The sequence below is a fragment of the Falco biarmicus genome, chromosome 18 (assembly GCF_023638135.1).
Source record: "Falco biarmicus isolate bFalBia1 chromosome 18, bFalBia1.pri, whole genome shotgun sequence".
Taxonomy (NCBI): Eukaryota; Metazoa; Chordata; class Aves; order Falconiformes; family Falconidae; genus Falco; species Falco biarmicus.
In genome coordinates, this window is record NC_079305.1 from 794,457 (window position 1) to 814,374 (window position 19,918).

The 19,918-nt window shown below is 48.7% G+C and overlaps 1 protein-coding gene across 4 annotated transcripts in view; it reads left to right on the forward strand.

Annotated features, from left to right (window-relative positions):
- GFPT1 (glutamine--fructose-6-phosphate transaminase 1) overlaps positions 1 to 19,918 on the forward strand; it is a 40,483-nt gene that overhangs the window by 11,449 nt on the left and 9,116 nt on the right. For all 4 annotated transcript variants that reach the window (XM_056362951.1, XM_056362953.1, XM_056362952.1 and 1 more), the window contains 12 exons: positions 2,760 to 2,867; positions 3,283 to 3,390; positions 4,783 to 4,908; positions 5,539 to 5,597; positions 8,129 to 8,263; positions 9,152 to 9,213; positions 10,015 to 10,094; positions 13,703 to 13,808; positions 15,297 to 15,460; positions 16,069 to 16,164; positions 16,507 to 16,604; positions 17,815 to 17,935. In XM_056362951.1, coding sequence (XP_056218926.1) covers positions 4,794 to 4,908; positions 5,539 to 5,597; positions 8,129 to 8,263; positions 9,152 to 9,213; positions 10,015 to 10,094; positions 13,703 to 13,808; positions 15,297 to 15,460; positions 16,069 to 16,164; positions 16,507 to 16,604; positions 17,815 to 17,935 — 1,036 coding nt within the window. In that variant the 5' untranslated portion in view covers positions 2,760 to 2,867; positions 3,283 to 3,390; positions 4,783 to 4,793. The remainder of the gene's footprint in view (positions 1 to 2,759; positions 2,868 to 3,282; positions 3,391 to 4,782; positions 4,909 to 5,538; positions 5,598 to 8,128; positions 8,264 to 9,151; positions 9,214 to 10,014; positions 10,095 to 13,702; positions 13,809 to 15,296; positions 15,461 to 16,068; positions 16,165 to 16,506; positions 16,605 to 17,814; positions 17,936 to 19,918) is intronic.

Below are 19,918 nucleotides of genomic sequence, written 5' to 3' on the forward strand. Positions count from 1 at the left end.
GTCCCTGTTTGCTCAAAAGAGCATATCCCGCTTTTGGGTGGCCTTTGGTGGTGTGCCGTGGTGGTGGAACAACTTACCGGGTGGCTGTATACTGGGCGGGACTGGTTATGCCAGAGCGAGGTGGCCAGTGCCGCCGAGGGGGCTGTGGGGATGGGGGAGGTGGTTCGGCAGGGGGAGGGGCTGCCCGTGCTGCCGGAGAGCTTTGGGTGGGAAGGGGAGCCTCAGCGTCTGCTTCCGAGGTACGGAGAGAGGTTTCAGCTCCGAAATTATTTGGCTAATTCGGGAAAACGTACGCGGCGTTCACGTTCCCGTCATGACTCGTGGTGGTTATAATTAGGCCTTCTGAAGCAGCTGTACCTTGGGTGCCGTGGTGGGTGGCTTTGGGGAAAAGGGAGGTGGCAGGAGCCGCTGGAACCTTTCCAAAGACATCTCGTGTGCTTGTTTGCTCTGCTTTGTGGTAGAACACTTGTTATTTTTTTGTGTGACGCTGTCGCTCCGTTGAGCACCTGTTTGGGAAGTTTCTGGTAAATACGGAGAGAGGGGCTCTTCCAGCTGCCTGCTAGTAAAGCAGCCTGCTTTGTGCTCCCCTTGCGAGACCTGGAAGTCATTTAAAGGACTTTAGGCATCCAGGATCTAGCCGAAATGTGCCGTCCTTCAGCCGGGATGACATCTACTTGGAGTCGGTTCACTTGTAAACAGGGAGGCTGCTGTTTGCCTGAAGAATGTGGTTTTTAGAAACAGAGCGAACTAAGTATCTCAAATTGGAAAACTTTTTTTTTTTTTCTTTTTCTCCCAGAAGGGTTGGGAGGAGGGTTTGGAGATTGACAGCGTGGGGGAAGTATCCTTCAGAGGAGGCTTTGGAGATAGAGCAGAGGTTGTTAACTGCTGCCGGTGTTTATCTGTTGAACTGTTGAGCTGTGAGTTGCCAGGTTTGCGGAGCAGGACCTCGCTGTCTCGGTGTCATTACTGGAGCAAATGCCATCAGGAGATGGCAGCAGCAGCCCTGGCTGCAGGCTTGGTGTGGGATGTTAGGAGCAACAGAAGTGAAACTGCACATTTTTGTAAACTTGGTCCTGATAGTCTTGCAGGTGGTTATCAGAAAAGGCTTTGGGTTTTGCGGAAATGAAGGCAGAAGCTAAAGAAACCAATGGAAAAGCTCCTTTTTCCCCCTTTTTTTTCTGGGTTTTTTTTTTTCCCCCTTTTTTCTTTTTTTTTTTTTTCTTCATCTGCCTGGGTGGTTTCAGAGGGAGGAACAACAGAACGTGCACCTAATTCTTTCTAGCAACACAGAAGAAAATAAGTGAGATGTGGTGTGCTCTTTTTGCAGCAGAGCTGCAGGGAGGTGTAACTTCTGGTGCTTTGGGAATGGGAGGGTGAAGCTGGTGAACAAACTTGTCCCGAGACCCGTAGCCAAAGTCCATGGGAAAGGGAGAAGAGTGGGAAAATGTCAGAATGGTACATGGCTGCACACGACCTCGTTGTCCCCGCTCAGGCTAAAAAGTCACTTGTGAACGTTTCAGCACTTTGCTGTGTGGTATTCGGTGCATCCATCAAGTCTGAGTAGCCCATGTTTCTACTTTACAAAATAAATTAAGACATCAAAAGGCTTTGAATAATTGAGTTTAATTCCAACACGCGAGCAGCTGAAGAATGCAGTTTTTCAAATGTTCGTTAAAATAAAGTGTGGAGAAGCAAAGATGGAGCAAAGACAGAGGTTCCAAAAATCATCTCGGGAGTAAAACTGTTCGCAGGAATAGAAGCTGGGAGCTGTGAGGCCGGCTGTGTGGCAGTGCTATCAGGAAGGAGTTAAAGATTCGGGATGCCTTTTAAAAGGACTTTGTTTTTCTGTGCGTGCAACAGAACGCCATTCTCCTCCAGAGGTTTTGGTGAAGGTTCTCAAATGACAAACCTTGAATTACCAGTCACCTATATGGATGTCTGCGTGAAACCCGTCTTCCTTTTATTCCATGCAGACATTTTTCTCCTTGGAAATGTTAGACAGGGCGAAACGGTAGATTTCAAGTACAGATATTTCTAGCATGCAGTGAATGTCTTCTCACGCTGCTGCTTCCTGACGGCACCAAAGGAAACCTTTCTGAAATAGAGCCATAGTTGGTATTAGAAATCTAGGAATTTGTGTGTCCCCATCACTGCTTAAAAATTGAAGCAATAATTTATCTTCCTTTGCAACCTACAGGAAAAATAGCTCTCATTAGTTTGAGGGTGTTTGCGTGAGTTAAATGACTTTTTTTTTTTTTTTTTTTTTTTTTTTCTTAGTGAGTCTGTGGGAGGAACTTAGAGAAAGCTGTTCAAGGAAGAATTCCTTTTGAAGATGGTTCTTCAGCATGCAAAGCTCAGTGTTACTGCACCTTGAATTTTTCATCTGCAGTGATTAGTTTCCCGTCCCCTGCATTGTCTCCTGACAGCTCCTTCTGTCGTGCAGGTCCAGCTCCCGCGGAAATTCTTTCTCCCATCGCGCCCAGGCTTATTATTTTCCTGTTTAGTTGCTTTCAGTGTCACCAGAAAGATGCTGGCGTTTTGTCGTTAGTTTTGATCTCTTCAGTGTTGGTGGCATCTTCTCCGTTGGACCTCAGGCGGGATCAGGAATTGCTGTGGACGCGGTGGTACCTTCCTGCAGGGTGGTCTCAGTACGAAGGGCAGCCTGAGGATTCGTTACGTGCGCGTACCGTGTAGATGGCACGTACGGAGTTTCCTCAGCTGTGATTGTGTTTAAAGCTCTGCTCTTTTCCCCCGTACAGGCATCTTTGCTTACCTGAACTACCATGTTCCCCGGACAAGAAGGGAGATCCTGGAGACCCTCATCAAAGGGCTCCAGCGGCTGGAGTACAGAGGCTATGATTCTGCAGGTAGCTCGCTCTGAGCAAGTGATTATTTTTTTTGAATTTTGGCTTGTAAATGATGATTTTTGTGGTGCGTTTGTGAATGGTGTTTCCGCTGTCTTTTACTTTTGAAGGCTGAAACACAAATTGGATGTGCCTGTGGTCATGTGGTCAGAGGTTTGGATTAACTTTCAGGATCCAGATTTCTATGAACGTTCTTGATGCCCGTTACCTAAGGCTTTAAAATACCTACAAGATGACGAATGGAAAACTCACCTCTGATCTAAGGGGTTTCTTGCCTTTATTTGGAGGGTCGGCTGTTGGGAGAAAGGGCACTGTGGGGAAAAAAAGATAATAATTCGGCAGTATTTGTTTATGTAAGATACTGTAATACCCCTTCTGCACTTCACACTCTTTCTTCGTGTTCTGTGGTGGTGCTTAGGTGTGGGAATCGATGGTGGAAATGACAAGGACTGGGAAGCTAACGCTTGCAAAATCCAGCTTATCAAACAGAAGGGGAAAGTGAAGGCTCTGGATGAAGAGGTTCACAGTACGTATTTTATTTCCCTTTTGTTCTTGGCCTCCTCTCTTTCCTTGAAATGTCCTCTGACCTCATTTGTGTTTTGAATATCAGCTGGTTTACCCAGAAACACTGTCTTTCCAAATAACTCGTCTATAAAGCACCTGAGATGTCAACGCTCGTGTGCTGTGAAGAACCCAGTGATCCTGTGGGTGTTGTCATGGAGTTACAGAGAAGTCCTGATTTCTCAAGACAAAATGAATCACATCCTGTTAAAGTTAAACAGACCTGAAATACAGTTTAGGAAACAGACCAAAAAAAAAAACAAGCCCGAAACAAAAATACTCCTTAAGCTGGATAAAGGGGAATATCTGGCAGATAATTATCAGAGACCTAGAGCTTGGGCAAAAAGAGAAATTCTCTTCTTCACCAGTTGAATTTTGAATTTTCATATGTAATGCTTGTCCCAGCTAAAGCTGTCCATCCGAGTGGCGATGGGCGATGCAGCTGGCTTCAGGAAAGCACTGATGTATGTGTGCAGCTGTCAAATTGATGAGAACGCGGAGAGTGAGGTCTTCTGCATCCATTTCTGCTCTCTGGGTTACCTTGATTTAAGTGTTCAGCTCATCAAATCTGTGCGCATCGCGAGGAAACACGAAGTTCTTGGGTGTGGAATGCAGGTCAGCGGTGTGAGGACGGGGAGATGCTTTTCAGAGGAGTAAAGATCTCTAGTTGGCATTCGAGAGCCGCCGTGTGGCTGTAATTGAACTTCTAACCTGTGCTAGCACTAACCTCACGGAGCAGAGTGCTGTGTCCGACGGGGAGCTGGGCAGATCTGGTCGTAGCGTAGAGGAAAGCAGGACCTTGAAAAGTCCCGGCGAGGCGGTATGTGCCTTGCAGAAATAGAAGATACACAAAAATATTTCTGAAGGAATGTTTGCCTGCTGAAGAAGATTGCAGGGTCTACGGTTTTAAAGAGATTGTGGTGATGCTTACAGAACAAAAGGAATACTCTTTTTTTTTTTTTTTTTTTTTTTTTTAACCAAAGAAACATTAATGCTAACGGCATGCTTTCTAGAAACAAGGGTTAGTGATGAATATTCTGACCATAGTTGTACGTAACCATGAAACGGGCTGGTTCGGTCACAGCTGACAGGATGGCAAGGTGCAGCCCTGAGAGATAAAATTAAGGTCGGATTCTTTCTTAAAGTTGTTTTGTTTTATTTTGGCGGGGTGAGGAATGCGGGGAGGTTACTTGCATGCATCTGCATTCTGAACAAGCTGGGTGTTTTGTTGGATTTGTGGATGGTGTTTCCTGGTGGGTGTTGCTGTCCTGCGGACCCCGGTGGCCTGGCAAGGCGCCCACCTTGACCTTGGGGTAGGGCAGCCCCTCAGTGCTGAAAACTTCTCTTACTTCTGCAGAGCAACAGGACATGGACCTGGACATCGAGTTTGACGTGCACCTTGGCATCGCCCATACCCGCTGGGCTACCCACGGCGAGCCCAGTCCCATCAACAGCCACCCGCAGCGCTCGGATAAAAACAACGGTGAGCGCGGCTGCGTGAGGAGCCGCGGGTCTGGGGGCGTCGGGGGAAGCTGGTGGCTGTCGCTGGTGCCCGGTGTGTGCCGGGGCGGGGGGTTTGTGGCGGGCTGTGGGGCTGACCCCCGTTACTGTGAGGCTGGAGGGCTTTGGACTTGGTTTCATGGGCACAGTGTGAGGAGGGGGTGAAACAGAATGGAACTGAAGGTGAAGAATTTTCGTGGCTATTCTTTGGGGTGGGATTTTGGATACTTCCCCCCCCCCCCCCCCCCCGTTTAATTATGGTTTTTTTCATAATCACGGCTGCACGGAAGAGGGTGGCTGCGCTCCGTGCTGCGGTGGGGCGCAGCCCGGCCGCGGTGGGGTTGGCCACCGCCTCCCCCCGGGCTGGGAGCCACCAGGTGTGAGCCCCCTCAGAAACTCTGCGGGATCTCAGTAGCCCTGGGCCCACCCGGGTCATTGTCATCGTCTGCCGTTACCGGTTACCGGCAGAGCCGGGGGGTCACGCCGGGGGGACGAGGCTCGGCGCTCGGTTCTGCCCAGCGCGGTGCTGACGCGGTTCGTGCCGTCCGTGCCACGCGGCCGCGGGCACCCGCTGCCAGGCCGGGGGCTGAGCGGGGCCGTTCTCTGCCTCCAGAGTTCATCGTCATCCACAACGGCATCATCACCAACTACAAGGACCTGCGGAAATTCCTGGTGAGCGACCCCCGCACCCCGCGCGCGGCACTTGCTCCCCCCTGCTCGCCCCCCCCGTTTGTATTCTCACATTTTCCCACTCCACTCACATTCACACTCCTCCAGTCACATCCTCCCACTCATATTTTTGTTCTCCCGCTCACTCTTCCACTCATACTCCCACTTGCACTTACGCTCTCCCACTGCCTCCTGCTCTGAGTACATCCTCACACTTACATCCCCCCAGTCCCTCCCTATCTCACTCACACTCACCCTCCCCTACTCACACGCTCCGCACTCACTGCATTCCCTCACTCGTACTCTCATATTCACTCACGGCTCTGCTCACGCACCCCAGCTTACACTTCCCCCTCACACTCACTCTCCTCCATTCACACTCCCCCACTCTTACTGTCCACTTGTGCTCCCCCACTTGCTCACTTAAAGCTCCCCCACCACTCTCTCCCACTCCCGCTCCTCCACTGGTTCCCCACGCACATGCTCACACTCACACTGCTCACACGCCCCTCATTGTTCCATTCCCTCCCTCTCCCACTCACACTCATCTGTTTGCACTCCTCCTCACTCTCCCACTCATGCTCACACTCCTTTACTCTCACCCCCCCGTTTCCTCACTCACCCGCTCACACTCAGTCTCCCACTTCACACACACTCCCCTCACTCACACTCCTTCACTCAGGCCCCCACTCGCTACCCCGTTCCCTCACTCCTATTTTTGCACTCACACCTCTCACCCCCTACACCCTACCTTGCTCCTCATTCCCCACTCGCTCCCCCACTCTCCCCCACTCACCTCAGGTGTTACTCCCCTTCACTCACACTCTCCTGTTCACTTGCCTTTCCACACACCCTCCTCACTCCCCCACTCACCCTTCCACACTCATTGCACCGCTCACACTCAGCCTCCTTATTCCCTCACTTATTCTCACTCCTCCCCTCCTCATTCCCTCACTCACATTCTTATGCGCCCACTTACACATGAACTCACACTCACTCATTTCCCCACTCACAATCACCCTCCCACTCCTCCTCACTCCCCCATTTCCCGCTGTCATATTCTCCCACTCCTGAACTCACCCTGTTCAGACTCACTACCCCTGCACTCACTGACATGCCACCCTCACGCTCACTCCCCTGCTCACACTCAACTCTCCCGCTCTCTCCCCCACTCATATCCTCACTCACACATACTCCTCCTCACTCACCCACTCATTCTCACACACTTTTATTTCCCCCAACACTTTCCTACTCTGCTCACCTCCCATTCATGCTCCTCCACACTCTCGCCTCCTTCCCTTCTTCCCCTGCTCATATTTACTCCTCCACTCACTCTTACACTCGCCTCCATTTGCTCATTTTCCCATTCACTCCCACCCCCCCTATTTCACTCCTGCACTCTCCCCCCACTCACACTACCCCTCGCACTCAGTCATCCCCCACTCATGCCTCCATTCATGCTTCCCCACTTACTCTGCACTCACTCTCACTCTTCCAGTGGTGCTCACCCCCCACTCACACTCGTTTCTCTGTTCGTAGTCACTTGCTTGCCCCAGCTCTGGCTCCGGGAGCACAGGTGTGCACGCTCGCTCTGCGTTTGCACTCTGTCTTACACTCCCGCCCCACTCCACGTGCACTCACAGTACGTGCACGCTCAGCCTGCACTCACACGCGCGTACTCTCCCCCTCCCTTTTGCACTAGCACGTGCACTCACTGCACTCTCGCTCCCCACGTGCGCGCTCACTCTCCCGTTCACACTTACCCTTCTACTCCTGTGCACGCTGCTCCGCGCCCGCTCCTGCCTGTACCCTCCTGCTCCCTCCCTCCCGCTGACGGGGCAGGGGGGAGGAGGAGAAGGAAGGAAGTACATCTGGATGGAGGAGAAAGATGGAAGGAAAAGCAAAGAAGAAGGGTTGAAAGGGAAAAGAAGTGAAAAGGAGGGCAAGGAAAAGGAAGGGAAGAAGTAATGAAGATGGGAAAGAGAAGGTAGGGAAGAAGGAAGGAAATGGGAGGCGAGAAAAGGAAGGGAAGGAAAGGAATGAAAAGGAAATGGGAGGAAGGAGAAGGAGTCTGAGGGAAGGGGAAGGAAAGGAAAGAAGAGAAAGGAAAAGACAGGAGAGAAGGGAAGAAAGACAAGGAGAGGAAATGCAGGAGAACAGGGGGAAAGGAAGGGAAGATTAGTGAGGAAAAAGGAAGGGCAGGAAAAAGGAAGGAAAGCAGGAAAAAAGAGAAGGATAAAAAGGAGAATAGCAGGAGAGGGGGAAAGGGAAGAAGGAAGGACTAAGAAAGGCAGGGAAGAAGGAAGGAGGACTTAAGGCGGGAGGGGAAAAAAGGAATAGAAGGAAGCAGACATGCAGGAGGGAAGGAGAAGGGAAGACAGGAAAGAAAAATGAGACAGGAAGGAAAAGGAAGTGCCGGAACAAAGGATGGGGAAAGGGAAGGAAAAGAAAATTAGAAAAGGAAAGAAGGAAGGAAAAGCAAGGTGGGAAGGGAAGTCAGCGGGCCGGTTACCCAACGTGTGCTGTCGCTGCAGGAGAGCAAGGGCTACGACTTCGAGTCGGAGACGGACACGGAGAGCATCGCCAAACTGGTCAAGTACATGTACGACAACCGCGACAGCGACGACATCAGCTTCACCACCCTGGTGGAGAGGGTCATCCAGCAGCTGGTAATGCTGGGAGCGGAGTGGGGACGGCTGGGGACGGACGCACGCACGCTAACGGGTGTACTGCAGTGCTGCACCGCCGTGCACGTGGACGCTCTGTGGCACGCGTTACGGAGGGTCTTTGTCATTCTGACCCTTCTTCATCTCGGACGTATATTCGGTTTTCTTTAATGTTAGTCAACACTCACGTGAAAAACGTCGAAATGCGGGGGCGCAGCAGCCCCCCGAGGCAGCCCCTCCTGGGGTGCGGGGTGGTGAGTGGGGGGTGGTAGCGCTGGGGGGACAGTGGGAGTAAGTTCCTCAGCTCTTCCCGCAGCTGCATCGGGAGGAGGTGCTGGCCTCTTGTGGGAGCTGCCCTGCGCGGGACCCCCACCCAGCTGCAGCTTGCCCCCTCCCAGTGCCCTCTCCAGGAGGGTTTTTTCCAGTGCTTGGCCTGGCAGGAGCAGTGCCAGCAGCAGACCAAGGACCCGTGTTGCGGGCGGGCTGCCACGGCTCAGCGGTGCGCTCGGTGGCACCGCACCTCAGCAAACGCCCCAGCGCTTTGGCGCCGCTTTTCCCAACGCTCTGCCGCCGTACGTCCCCTCGCCGCACCCTGAACTGACGCGGGACCCTCGCCCGAGCGGCCGTGCTGTCCCAGGGCAGCGGCCGGGAGTTGAGAAGGCTCGTTTCGTGGATGAGGAGGAGCTGCCCGGGCTCTGGGGGGGGGACACACAGCCTGCCAGAATGAGCCCCCCGCTCCTGGCGGTTGTGAAGACCCGGCTGTGAAGCTCCCGGTTCGGTCTCTCTTACTTGTTTGCAGAAACAGGGGTGCGGTTTCCGTGCTGGGAATCCTGACGTGGTGGCCCAGGCTTCAGGCAAAGGGATAACCAGTTTGTGTTTCCTTTCTTCCAGGAAGGTGCTTTTGCCCTCGTGTTCAAAAGTGTTCATTATCCTGGGCAAGCCGTCGGTACCAGGTAAGCGTTGCTGTTGGGAAGAACGTTTTTTGTGGCACGGGATGTGCTTTTTATTTTTTTTATCCCTCCAAGTTAGAAGGCAGTGGAGTAGAGGTTATTCTCATCATGCTGCGAGGGTGGCTGTTGCTTTCCATTTCCTTTCTCTCCTTTCTTATTTATCATAACAAAAACATTCTCAGAAATGTGTTGAAAATTTCTTGCTGACCACCCGTACCCCAACTGCTCTGGAACAGCTGTTTGTTTGGTGTGGGTTTTTTTTTGGTTTTTTGTTTTTGTTTTTTTTTTTTAGACTCCAGTTGTGAGAGATTTGAAAGGAGATGCTTTTATCTTTTCCTTTGAGTGTGGCAGCATTCAGACAAGTCCTCTGTGGGGCCAGCCTGGTGCTCAGGTCTGCCCCGCTGTTAAACGTCAGCATCAGTCGGGTCGGTTTGACCATGTTGTGCCTAAAACAGGTTCTGAGTTTCGGTGCCAACAGCCGTTTGCGGATACGTACGGCGAGCAACAGCCAGCACGTTCCTGGTTCAGGTGGCTGTGGGACTGCAGTTACTCCTGCAGAGTTTTGGCTAAGCTTGAGCCAGATTCCTCATGTCTTTGTGTTGTGTTTATTCAGAGATTAGTCCGCTCTATCTTGAGGCCTCCTGTGTTTGCAGCACCAACAACTTCTCTGGGAGGAGCTCGCTTTTGGGTTTGTTTTAAAGTTCAGTTCCATTGCTGTGCTGGAGAACAACAGTCCTTTCAGGTCGGGTGTCAAGGTGATGAATCTTTGGGTGCTGAGGGCTGTAACTCGGTGTCTTCTTGCAGGCGAGGCAGCCCCCTGCTCATAGGAGTACGCAGCGAGCACAAGCTCTCCACCGACCACATCCCAATACTCTACCGGACGGGTAAGTGTGTGCACCCCCTTCCCCGTAGGAACCACGTTCCATTCGCACAGGGACCCACGTACAAGCGTGGAGTTTCACAGTTGCACGCTTTGGAATACGTATTCCACTTTTAAACTTTCATCTGTAAATTAAACCGTTATAAGAAAGAGATTCTATTTTTTGAAGTAAGTTTTTAAGCACGTGCTGTACCACCACGTAGCTCAAGTTAGCCTCTAGTTTTATGATCAAAGCTGTAATGTCCAGTGGTTGCAAGGAAAACGCATCTTAATGCAGGAGAATAGAACGAAATAGAAGAGTTCAGTGTAGTAAAGTTAACGGTATGGTTAAACTTAGATATCTAAGTTCATATTTTGTGGGTGGCATATTGGTGTTTATGGACCTGTTTGTTTTCAAGGACAAAAATGACGAGTGCTTTGCAGGCTGTGGGCTTTCCCCTCTCTCAAACCTTTCTCCTGCCCCCCCCCATAATTTGTAAAAAGCAGAATGCTGTTCCCCTTCGTGTGGCAATCTGTATTGGTGTTGTCCATCCATCTTTCACACGTGTGTTTTACCACTGTAGGCGCATAGTTTGCACCCTTGCAAATGAGAAGTGGCCAAGAGTTATCCCGTAATTCACCCTTGTCAGAGGAGTCTGAACCCGTTGGGTTACTGGGCACTGGACTAGTTCTCTAAGCATGCAGCGACCGACGGGACTTACTGTCACGCTGCGTCTTACTACTTGCCACTGGTGTTGCTAACGATAGCTTGCCGCAGTGCACCGTGGAGAACCAGTCCCAGTGAGCTTTGTCTGTGTTTACACTTGGGTGGTGTTCGATAATTAGCAGTAATCCTGAATGTATGTATGTAATGCTTTTCCCGCCCCCCCGATTATCTGAAGTTTGGTGATTTTTTTTTTTTTTTTTTTTTTTTTCCAATTACACTTTCAGCTGTACAATCTGTGGATCATTCTTTTGATGGAATATCCATAAAAATGGAGGAATGTGCCTACCGGAGAAAAATCTTAATACTTGAAATTTCAGACAAATCCTCCAGTTCCTTAGGAAAGGAATCATAAATGAGACAAATATGCGTTGTCTCGTTAGTACGTGGTTATTGCTTTCTGTGTAGTGTAGGGAAACAAGTGGGACAATCGAAATTACTTCTTGATCAGAAACACCATGAGCAACACACAGGAAAATCCACCCGTCAGTCCACCCATCCCATTTAGATGGGAGGCTGCTAATAATCCCAATGCAGATATTCTCCAAAATTCCTTCTGGCGTTCAGATTGTCGAAGAGGCACGTCCTCCCTCCTGATCATAGTGTGAATCTGAATTGCAGCTTCTGGCAGAAGCAGTAAGGTTGACCTGAAGCTGGAACTTCATCCCCTTTGGTCATTCATCTGGGTGAACCACTTTTAATTCACATTAAATACTTAATTTTTTTAAAGGCTAACCCGTCATACGTGATGTGATGAGCTAAGCTCACACCTAAAGTAGCAGAGTGCTTTTCTGTAAGAGGAAAGGACCCGATTCTTGGCTGCTGTAAATAAATGGGATTCCACCCTCAGCAGACAGTGGCCTGGGGCTCTTGCGCTGGAGGAGAAACGAACCTCACTCTGTTGAAAGACGAACTGTGTTTGTTCTTTCTCAGGAGCTGGTTTGCCTGAATCCAAACATTAGGCGAGGTCTTGTTTCTTTTTACCAGACGTTCTCTCTCTTAAGTCAGCGTGAAGTATTTAGAGTCAGATTCTGGCGTCAGGTTAACCTTAATTCCCAGCGGCTTTAAGAACCGCAGCCCCTCGGCTGTCACGGCCACTAAGCCCTTCCTGAAAAATTCACACCCCCCCGCCCGCTTTTTACTCCACCTGTTAATTCTCTGTGATGTCTCCATTCTTTGATTTAGAAGGGAAAAGATTAAAAGATTACTTCTGTGTTGCCTCTGAATTCTAGTATTTGGCGGGTAGGTGCCGTAGAGCAGCAATCCAGTTTATCTAGAGATAAATGGCCAGTCTCTGGACAAATGCATAGATAACGTAACAGCCACAACGGGCTGATCATACTCACTGTAACTCTTTGACCACTCCTTGGTAAGAGATTATATATATGTATATGTGTATATATATATCTATAGTGCATGTGTCCGTGCACAGCACACACACGTTCCAGTTGCAGCTCGGTGTAGAACCTGTAACATAGGAAAGCAATGCAACATAGTAAAGTCAATGCAGGGAAATGTTCTGTTTTGAGAAACAAAATTTGCGTGTTTTGATCAAGTATGGGTGCTTCCGTTGGAGAACGGCCACTAACACCTTTGCTCTGTCCTTTCTCAACAACAAATCCGTCTGTCCTGTCTCAACTCAACAACACGGGAGCTTCTTTTTTCCCATTTGCTGACTCAGTAACTGGAGGGCTCTAAATTGTTGGCTGAGTAGAACCTTCTTATTGAGTATCAACATGAAAGCAGTATTTTTTCTTTGCGTTTTCGTTTACAGAAGCATAAATCTAAACATCCTGAGCTCTGCTTACATCACTGCATCAGCCTGGTATCCGGTGGGTGAAACCCAACATCAGAGCTTATAGAATAAATATATAACAGAGTAACTTCAAGTTGGTATTCTTCAGCAGTAAGCACATTGTGCTAGATAAACTGATTAATCCACCCCCACCCCGTACCATACTGTGCACGGTGACGGGCAAATAATTTTGTGCGCGGTCAGCGCTGAGCAGTAGGTGTTGTGGTCCTCATCTGCATTCCTGATGAGCTGCGCCACCGAGAAGGATTTTCTGCAGTTAAAGAGGAGGGGGAGGATCAGAGAGAATTGGGAATTGCCAGAATACTTCAGAAAGGATCCCTGGTGAAACGTTGAACTTTTAAAAAGCCTTAGTGCAAGTTTTTCAGAAGTCAACTCTTATTCCGGTGTCCTTCGGTACCCCTAGATCCTTCCCTGGCAGTAGCGTGAGACTCGCAGCAGTTTACCAGCTGTGCAATTTTTGGATCAGAACAAGGTGGTTGTACTCGATAGCTCAGGAACAACACCGAGTACTTAATCGTGGGTTTCCTGGTCTGTGCCTGAACCCGTTAGCTCAGCCAGACAAAACCAGGTTTGGGTTACATCTGCCAGTGCGCAGTGGGACAGTGTGGTGCGCAGGTGGCAGCTCTGAAAGAATTTCCCCACTGCTGAGAAGAACTGACAAAGAAAGAGCAATCCTGCTTGATTTCGCAGAGCCTCGGGGAAGTTAGCGAAACAGGAGCGAATTAAAAATGATAAAGAGGGCAGATTCAACTGGGAAAACCTGGTAAATGTGACCGCTCGTAAAGCAGCTTGAATTCTCTTCTCCTAGTGGAGCCACATCTAAACTTTCGTTTGAATTTTACCGAATATTGTGTTCGAACTCAACTGTTGTGCGCTAACGTTGCGCTTCCCGACTTCGTTAAGAAGCACGTGAGACCCTTGCAAGCAAACTGAGGAAGGGCACAGTCGAACGAGGGCTGCCCTCCTCCACCGGCGCCGTTCAATCTACTGTAACCGCTCGCGGTGGTGACAGTAGTGCTTCGTGTTGGTACCGCGCCGGGGTTGCTCTGGCTGGGGCATCGCGGCCGCCGCGCCTGATCCTGCTGTCCCCTAGGTAAGGACAAGAAGGGGAGCTGCAGCCTGTCGCGTGTGGACAGTACCACCTGCCTGTTCCCTGTCGAGGAGAAAGCTGTGGAGTACTACTTTGCTTCAGATGCTAGGTAACGTTGTCCGGGATCTTTTAGCGTATACAAAAAATGTGCTGTTTAAAGCTGAGGCCAACGCGAGCTGGGGGGGCTCTGGTTTCTTTATGAATAAAGTAAATGACGTCAGTGTGGCCATTGCTTCACAAACATGCACTAATTACCGTGTGCAGCCCTGAAAGAGACGAAGGTGGGTTAGGTGAGAGTTTGTTAAAGAAACCAACGAGCACTTTGGAATAGTGGTGTTATCCTTCTTCAGGTCGGTAAAGATTTCCAAGGTGTGTGATGGGAAACCTGAGAGAGTACTGACCTAAATTAACAGGACAGATGCTCGTTTTCAGGAGAATTGCGGTGATTCTCCAGGGATCCCTGTGCTAATTACCAGGAGAATTGGGGTGATTCTCCAGGGATCCCTGTGCTAATTACCAGGAGAATTGGGGTGATTCTCCAGGGATCCCTGTGCTAATTACCAGGAGAATTGGGGTGATTCTCCAGGGATCCCTGTGCTAATTACCAGGAGAATTGCGGTGATTCTCCAGGGATCCCTGTGCTAATTACCAGGAGAATTGCGGTGATTCTCCAGGGATCTCTGCACGCGTGCAATTCCTTCATCATCAAAGGTGGCTTATTTTAATCCCAGTGGAGGGAGGGAAGACTTAACTCGACAGCAGCCCTACCAGAGCTTCTGGTTCTCTCTGTAGTAGGGAAATGAGTACCTGCTCCAGAAATGTAAAAATACTGCTGTGGCTGACTTCTGCAGCTCTCCTCGTCAGAGCATTTTGGAGAGTCTTAGGACACCCCGATGCGTTCTGATTTTGGAGAGCTTTTCGGTGACTTGCCCAAGGTCAGAACAAAAGCTACGAAAAGAGGGAGCCGATGTATTTCAGTACAGCTTGCCTCGTTCAGCTCAGAGGGAGCACGGACTAAAACCTGGCTGGAGATTTTTAAACCCCGCTGGTAATTGCAATATTGACATTCCCCAAGCAAACCGCAGGCAGGGAAGGTATTCCATAGTACCTAATTCTCAGAGTGCCTCTAAGCAGATCTCGGAGTACTTTAACAGGTGGCCAAGCTGCCCCTAGTTCCACAGACTGGGAAAAGGAGATGCAGGGAGGGACAATGGCTTATCACTGGCAAAACCGAGACGGGAATCTGCACCTGTAGCTGCGCACCCTGCGTGCTCGGGCAAATTACCGTCTCCCTGACTTCCACTCTCTAGCTCCTAACGGTTAGATCACATTGCTGCACACGCTGCTTTGTCTGAGGAATTTGTGGTTTCTTCTTCAAGCAGGCACTGAGATTAATAATGAGCTGGGTGGAAAAAATCCAGTTCTATTGGCAGTGTGGAAATGTACTTTACAGCACTCGTCTGATTTTTAAAAGAGATTCCATTGAAATGAGGAACTTTCTTGAATCGAAAGCTGTATGTTGGATTATAAATAGGGCTGTAGCCCCGTCTTTCGCTGAAGGATAATGTCTTATGGCAAATGGTGTATGCTTTTATAGTGCCGTCATTGAGCATACCAACCGAGTGATTTTCCTTGAAGATGATGATGTAGCAGCTGTGGTCGATGGCCGTCTTTCCATCCACCGGATTAAACGCACAGCAGGCGATCACCCTGGACGCGCCGTGCAAACCCTGCAGATGGAACTTCAGCAAATTATGAAGGGTAAAATCTTTTGGATGTCACCTGTGTTAGAGGGGCAGGGTCCTCTCCCTGGAGTCACAGAATAAGTCAGGTTGAAGAAGACCTCTGGAGGTCATCTGGTCCCATCCCTGCGTTAAAAGCAGGGCCAAGTAGATCAGAGTGTTAACAAACTTTGTTTCGTCAAGTTTGGAGTATCTTCAAGGAGAGGAATCCCACAGCCTGGCTGAGCGCCTGTTCCAGTGCTTTGTTACTCTCACGGTGAAAAAAATTTGTCCTTACATCTAGTGCAACGTTCCCTCTAGCTGCTAAGGCCATGATGAGGGGATTGTGGGGCTGAGAACTTTGCCTCCTCCTTGGAGGTATCCATTTTTTCCAAGATTAATCCCTGGTAGGCTCGCCATTCCGGATCTGACCCTTCCTTGACATGTTCTAATAACCTGAATCTAGCACTCGTGATGAGCTGATGCTTTGGCAGAGAAAGAAGCGTCAGCTTCATAATTTCTGGCTGGTAACTGGCCTGTTAGTGACTCTGGTCCAAGCTTTTCCCTACGTACACGGGGAAAAATATAAATTATTAGGAGGTCATTTAAAGTGTTCTCATATCTTTTGCTTCTTTCTTTCTTTTATAGGTAACTTCAGCTCATTTATGCAGAAGGAAATTTTTGAACAGCCAGAATCTGTTGTTAATACGATGAGAGGAAGGGTCAACTTTGATGACTACACGGGTAATTGAGCTCAAGCCTCCTTTATTTTTGACAGCTCAGTACCTAGTAGTGATTCCCAGTAGTTATAGGGGAGGAAGCAGGTGATGACATGGGAGATAAAAACACGCTGGTGGAAGACAACGTGGGTGTCTCTCAGGGAGCGCTTCCAGCGTTACGTGTGCTGGTGGCAAGATTACTTCTTGTGGCAGTGTTTTTGCAATGTTGTTTGTTTGGGTTTTGGTTTTTTTTTTTTTGCAAAGTGGCCGATGGAGATTGTAACATGCTGCGTGTTAGCGCCAGTCACGCTGAGGGTTTTCCTGCTACCTGGCCACCTTAATTTTTCTTTCTGAATCTTGCTTACAGTAAATCTTGGCGGGTTGAAGGATCACATTAAGGAGATTCAGAGGTGTCGTCGTTTAATCCTTATCGCTTGTGGGACAAGTTATCACGCTGGAGTTGCGGTAAGTGGACGGTCTTGATCTGTGAGCCACGGTGTGTGTGTGCAGGTTAGGGATTGATTGCAGGTTAGGGATTGATTGCAGGTTAGGGATTGATTGCAGGTTAGGGATTGATTGCAGGTTAAGGTTGAACAAGTGCACACTGATGAACGAAGACCCTTTTGAAAGCTGCATACACCAGGCTTTTGATTCACCAGCAACAGCATGAGGAAGTAAAAGCTGAAGAACTTGAATTCTTACGAAAAATCTCACCTGTGACTTTCATTGCTACAGAAGGCCTGACAAAACAAAACCTGCTCTGTCATAAAAGAGAGTTGGCAGGGAAAGAGGCAGTGCAGAAAGAGGCAGGGAAAGAGAAGAATGCAAATGCTGCAGCAAGGTGTAGGGGCTGCCATGAGCCAGAAGGGGTTTCCTCCTTTGCTGTTCGCGCAGACAGAGGTGGCTCCTGCTTGGACATCGCCCCGCTTGCCCCGTGCAGTGAGGGGTTCAGCGTTGTACCTCACTGTGCGTGCAGCCTTTGTGGGATTCTCTCTGGTCAGGGTCTGGCTAAAGCACGATGGCTGTGGACGGAGCCTTTCTGGGTTCTAGCTTGGCAGCCCATAATGTTGCAATTAAAAGTACTCTGCAGCTTCACAGAGGAGCCCTTTTGCTTCTCCCAGAAATGCTGCAAAAATGCAGCTATGTTAACTGATGTGCAAGGACTGGGAAAGAAAATTTGTGCTCATCTTTGTTCATTAGCTCCGTAAGATAACGTTAGTAGTTAATCCCTCCACTAGCCAAAACAAGTTTGTGGCTTGACCTGGATACAGGTGGTGGTTTCTGAGTTCCTCAGTAATACAAGTTGTAGTCTGATAGCAGGATAACCCCCTATTACATAGTTCATATATTTATATTTATATTTATTTATATGTATACGTAGCAGCATATAATAATCAAGGCTTATTTAAGAACAATCTGTGTGTGAGGGAGGTGTTGGCCTCCCGGGCTTTTTGTGGTGCCAAAAGCAGTGTCACTTTCCACAGGGGTAGCTGTGCGACTCGAGTGTGGGTATACTGAGTAATTAAAATATAATCCAGCACTGATTTTTACGTGGTGTTTTGATAGCAATATTTTCCAGTGTGTGGCAGCTAGAAGGGTTTTTTTGGTGCTCCAAACACTTGGGTTTTTTTCAACATGATGCAATATGTAATTTTCTGTCATCTCCTTTTCCCAGACCCGTCAGGTTCTGGAAGAACTGACTGAATTACCTGTTATGGTCGAACTAGCCAGTGACTTCTTGGACAGAAACACCCCTGTCTTCAGAGATGATGTTTGCTTTTTCCTCAGCCAGTCAGGTACGGTCTCACTTCACCACCCACTCGCTCCCTGTAAACGTTAGCTTGGGAGGGAAGAGGCAGCGGGGCCAAATTCTGGCGCCTGCCTGTAGGATCGCGTGTGGTACGTGTGAGAGGAGGAGCTGGCACGCACGTACGAGAAACGGAGAGGTTCTCCTCCTGTCCATCTGCGTGCTGGTGCAGGGCTTGGTTTAGCTGAGTCTTACCTATGGGAACGGTAGTTTTGTTTCCTTGCTCTGTGAGGAAATATTCCGTCAATCAACAGACTAAAAAAAATGCTGCTGAGCTCTGGGTAAAGGCAACTCGATAGTTTCTGTTGAGTAGTTTTAGTTCTCTAGTTAAAGCTCTACCAAATACAGAGCTATATAGCTATATATATAATATCTATCTATCTATCTGTAGCTATATATACCAAATACAAAGCTATATAGATCGGATCCATAAAAGAAATGAAACTATTACAAGTATCAAAAAATACAGCAACCTTGGAATGGAATGTGAGATAAAAGACACGCTGAAGCTTAAAAAAAGAAAAAGCAGCAATGTGTCACGTCCAAAAGATTTTCAAGGACAACTGCAATACAAAACCACAGTATTTTTTTTTTTCCCTCTTAGTTGTGTTTACCACTGTAGACTTTCATAACTGATACTCAGCTTTGATACTAAAACCAGTTGTTATTTTTTCTCCATAGGTTAAAACACTCTTTTGGTAGCAATTTTTAATTCTCGGTATCAAGTAATTCAGAGTATCCTGTCTTTGTAGGGGGCTCATGTTCAAGTTTTCCCTGGTTGGTTTTTTTTGGTTTTTTTTTGACAACGCATGCAGATGCTGCTGCTTCCCCTTGGAAGCTGTGCTGTCCCAGTCTGGCGGGGAGCGTGGTTGAGGGCTCGCTGCGGGATGCATCTTTCCCCTGAAAGATGTGGCAAGCTCACAAAGGGTTGGATGTGGCAAGCTCACAAAGGTTTTCCTGGAACCTGAGCTTGGTCATCAGGCGATACAAACCCAAAGTAAATACTGAGCTCAAGTAACCCCAGTTCCCCCCCCACACACACATAGATCTGTTTTTCTAGCCGTAGATTCCCACCCTACACGACCTGAAGTAGCGCAGCTTGCAGAGCAGTTTTTATGCATTGGTGTCCTGAAGGAGAAGTGTGCCGAACCAACCTTGGGTTTTTTTTATGCTCTATTGTCACCTTACACACGCAGGAGCGCTCCAGAGGTGTGTCCTGTAGGACAAGCAAACTGGCAGCGCTAGGTGGAACACGCAGTAGCTTCTATTTCTAGTCCCATCTCTGGCACTCAGCTCACGAGCGGCGCTGCAGGGACCCTCAGCACAAGGTTTTCTCCCCCTCCTCCCCCATCGTGTTCGTTTAAACCAACTTTTTCGCCTTCCTTTTACGTCTAGAGGTTTTGAATCAACGCATTAAGCAAAGTTGGATCAAAGCCAGCTTGTGTTTGCATGGTGCAAATGATTTTGAACAGGGATAATTAGTTCTGGACGTAACCTCTTTGACAACAGGTTTTGGAAGCTCTCGGTTGTTGGTGAGCACCACCAGCCCAACAGCTCCGTGGGTTCCCGGGGCAGCAGGGTGGTGGGAGTGCTCCCGAGGCGAGCTGTAACCATGCCATGGCATCCGCTCTGCGCATCAGCTGCGTTATGTCCAGATAGCCCTGATACACAGTTTTAACCCTGCCTCAAGTGAGTTTTTAGTAACTAGGAAAAGGAAGAAAGTGGTTTTTGTTAAAGATACACTTGAACTGCCTTTTTTTTTAAAAAAAACAAAAAACAAAAAACAAAAACACCAACACAAAAAAAAAAAAAACCCAACCAAAAACATGGCAGAATACCGACTTTTTCTTAAACCAGGTATTATTCTTAGCTTTTGTGTTTTCTAGATTTCCCTGTCTTCCCTTTAGGGTTAAAACACAGTGTTCCGGGACTGAAATAACTACTAAACCCTTTGATTTGGGGGCTGAAATAA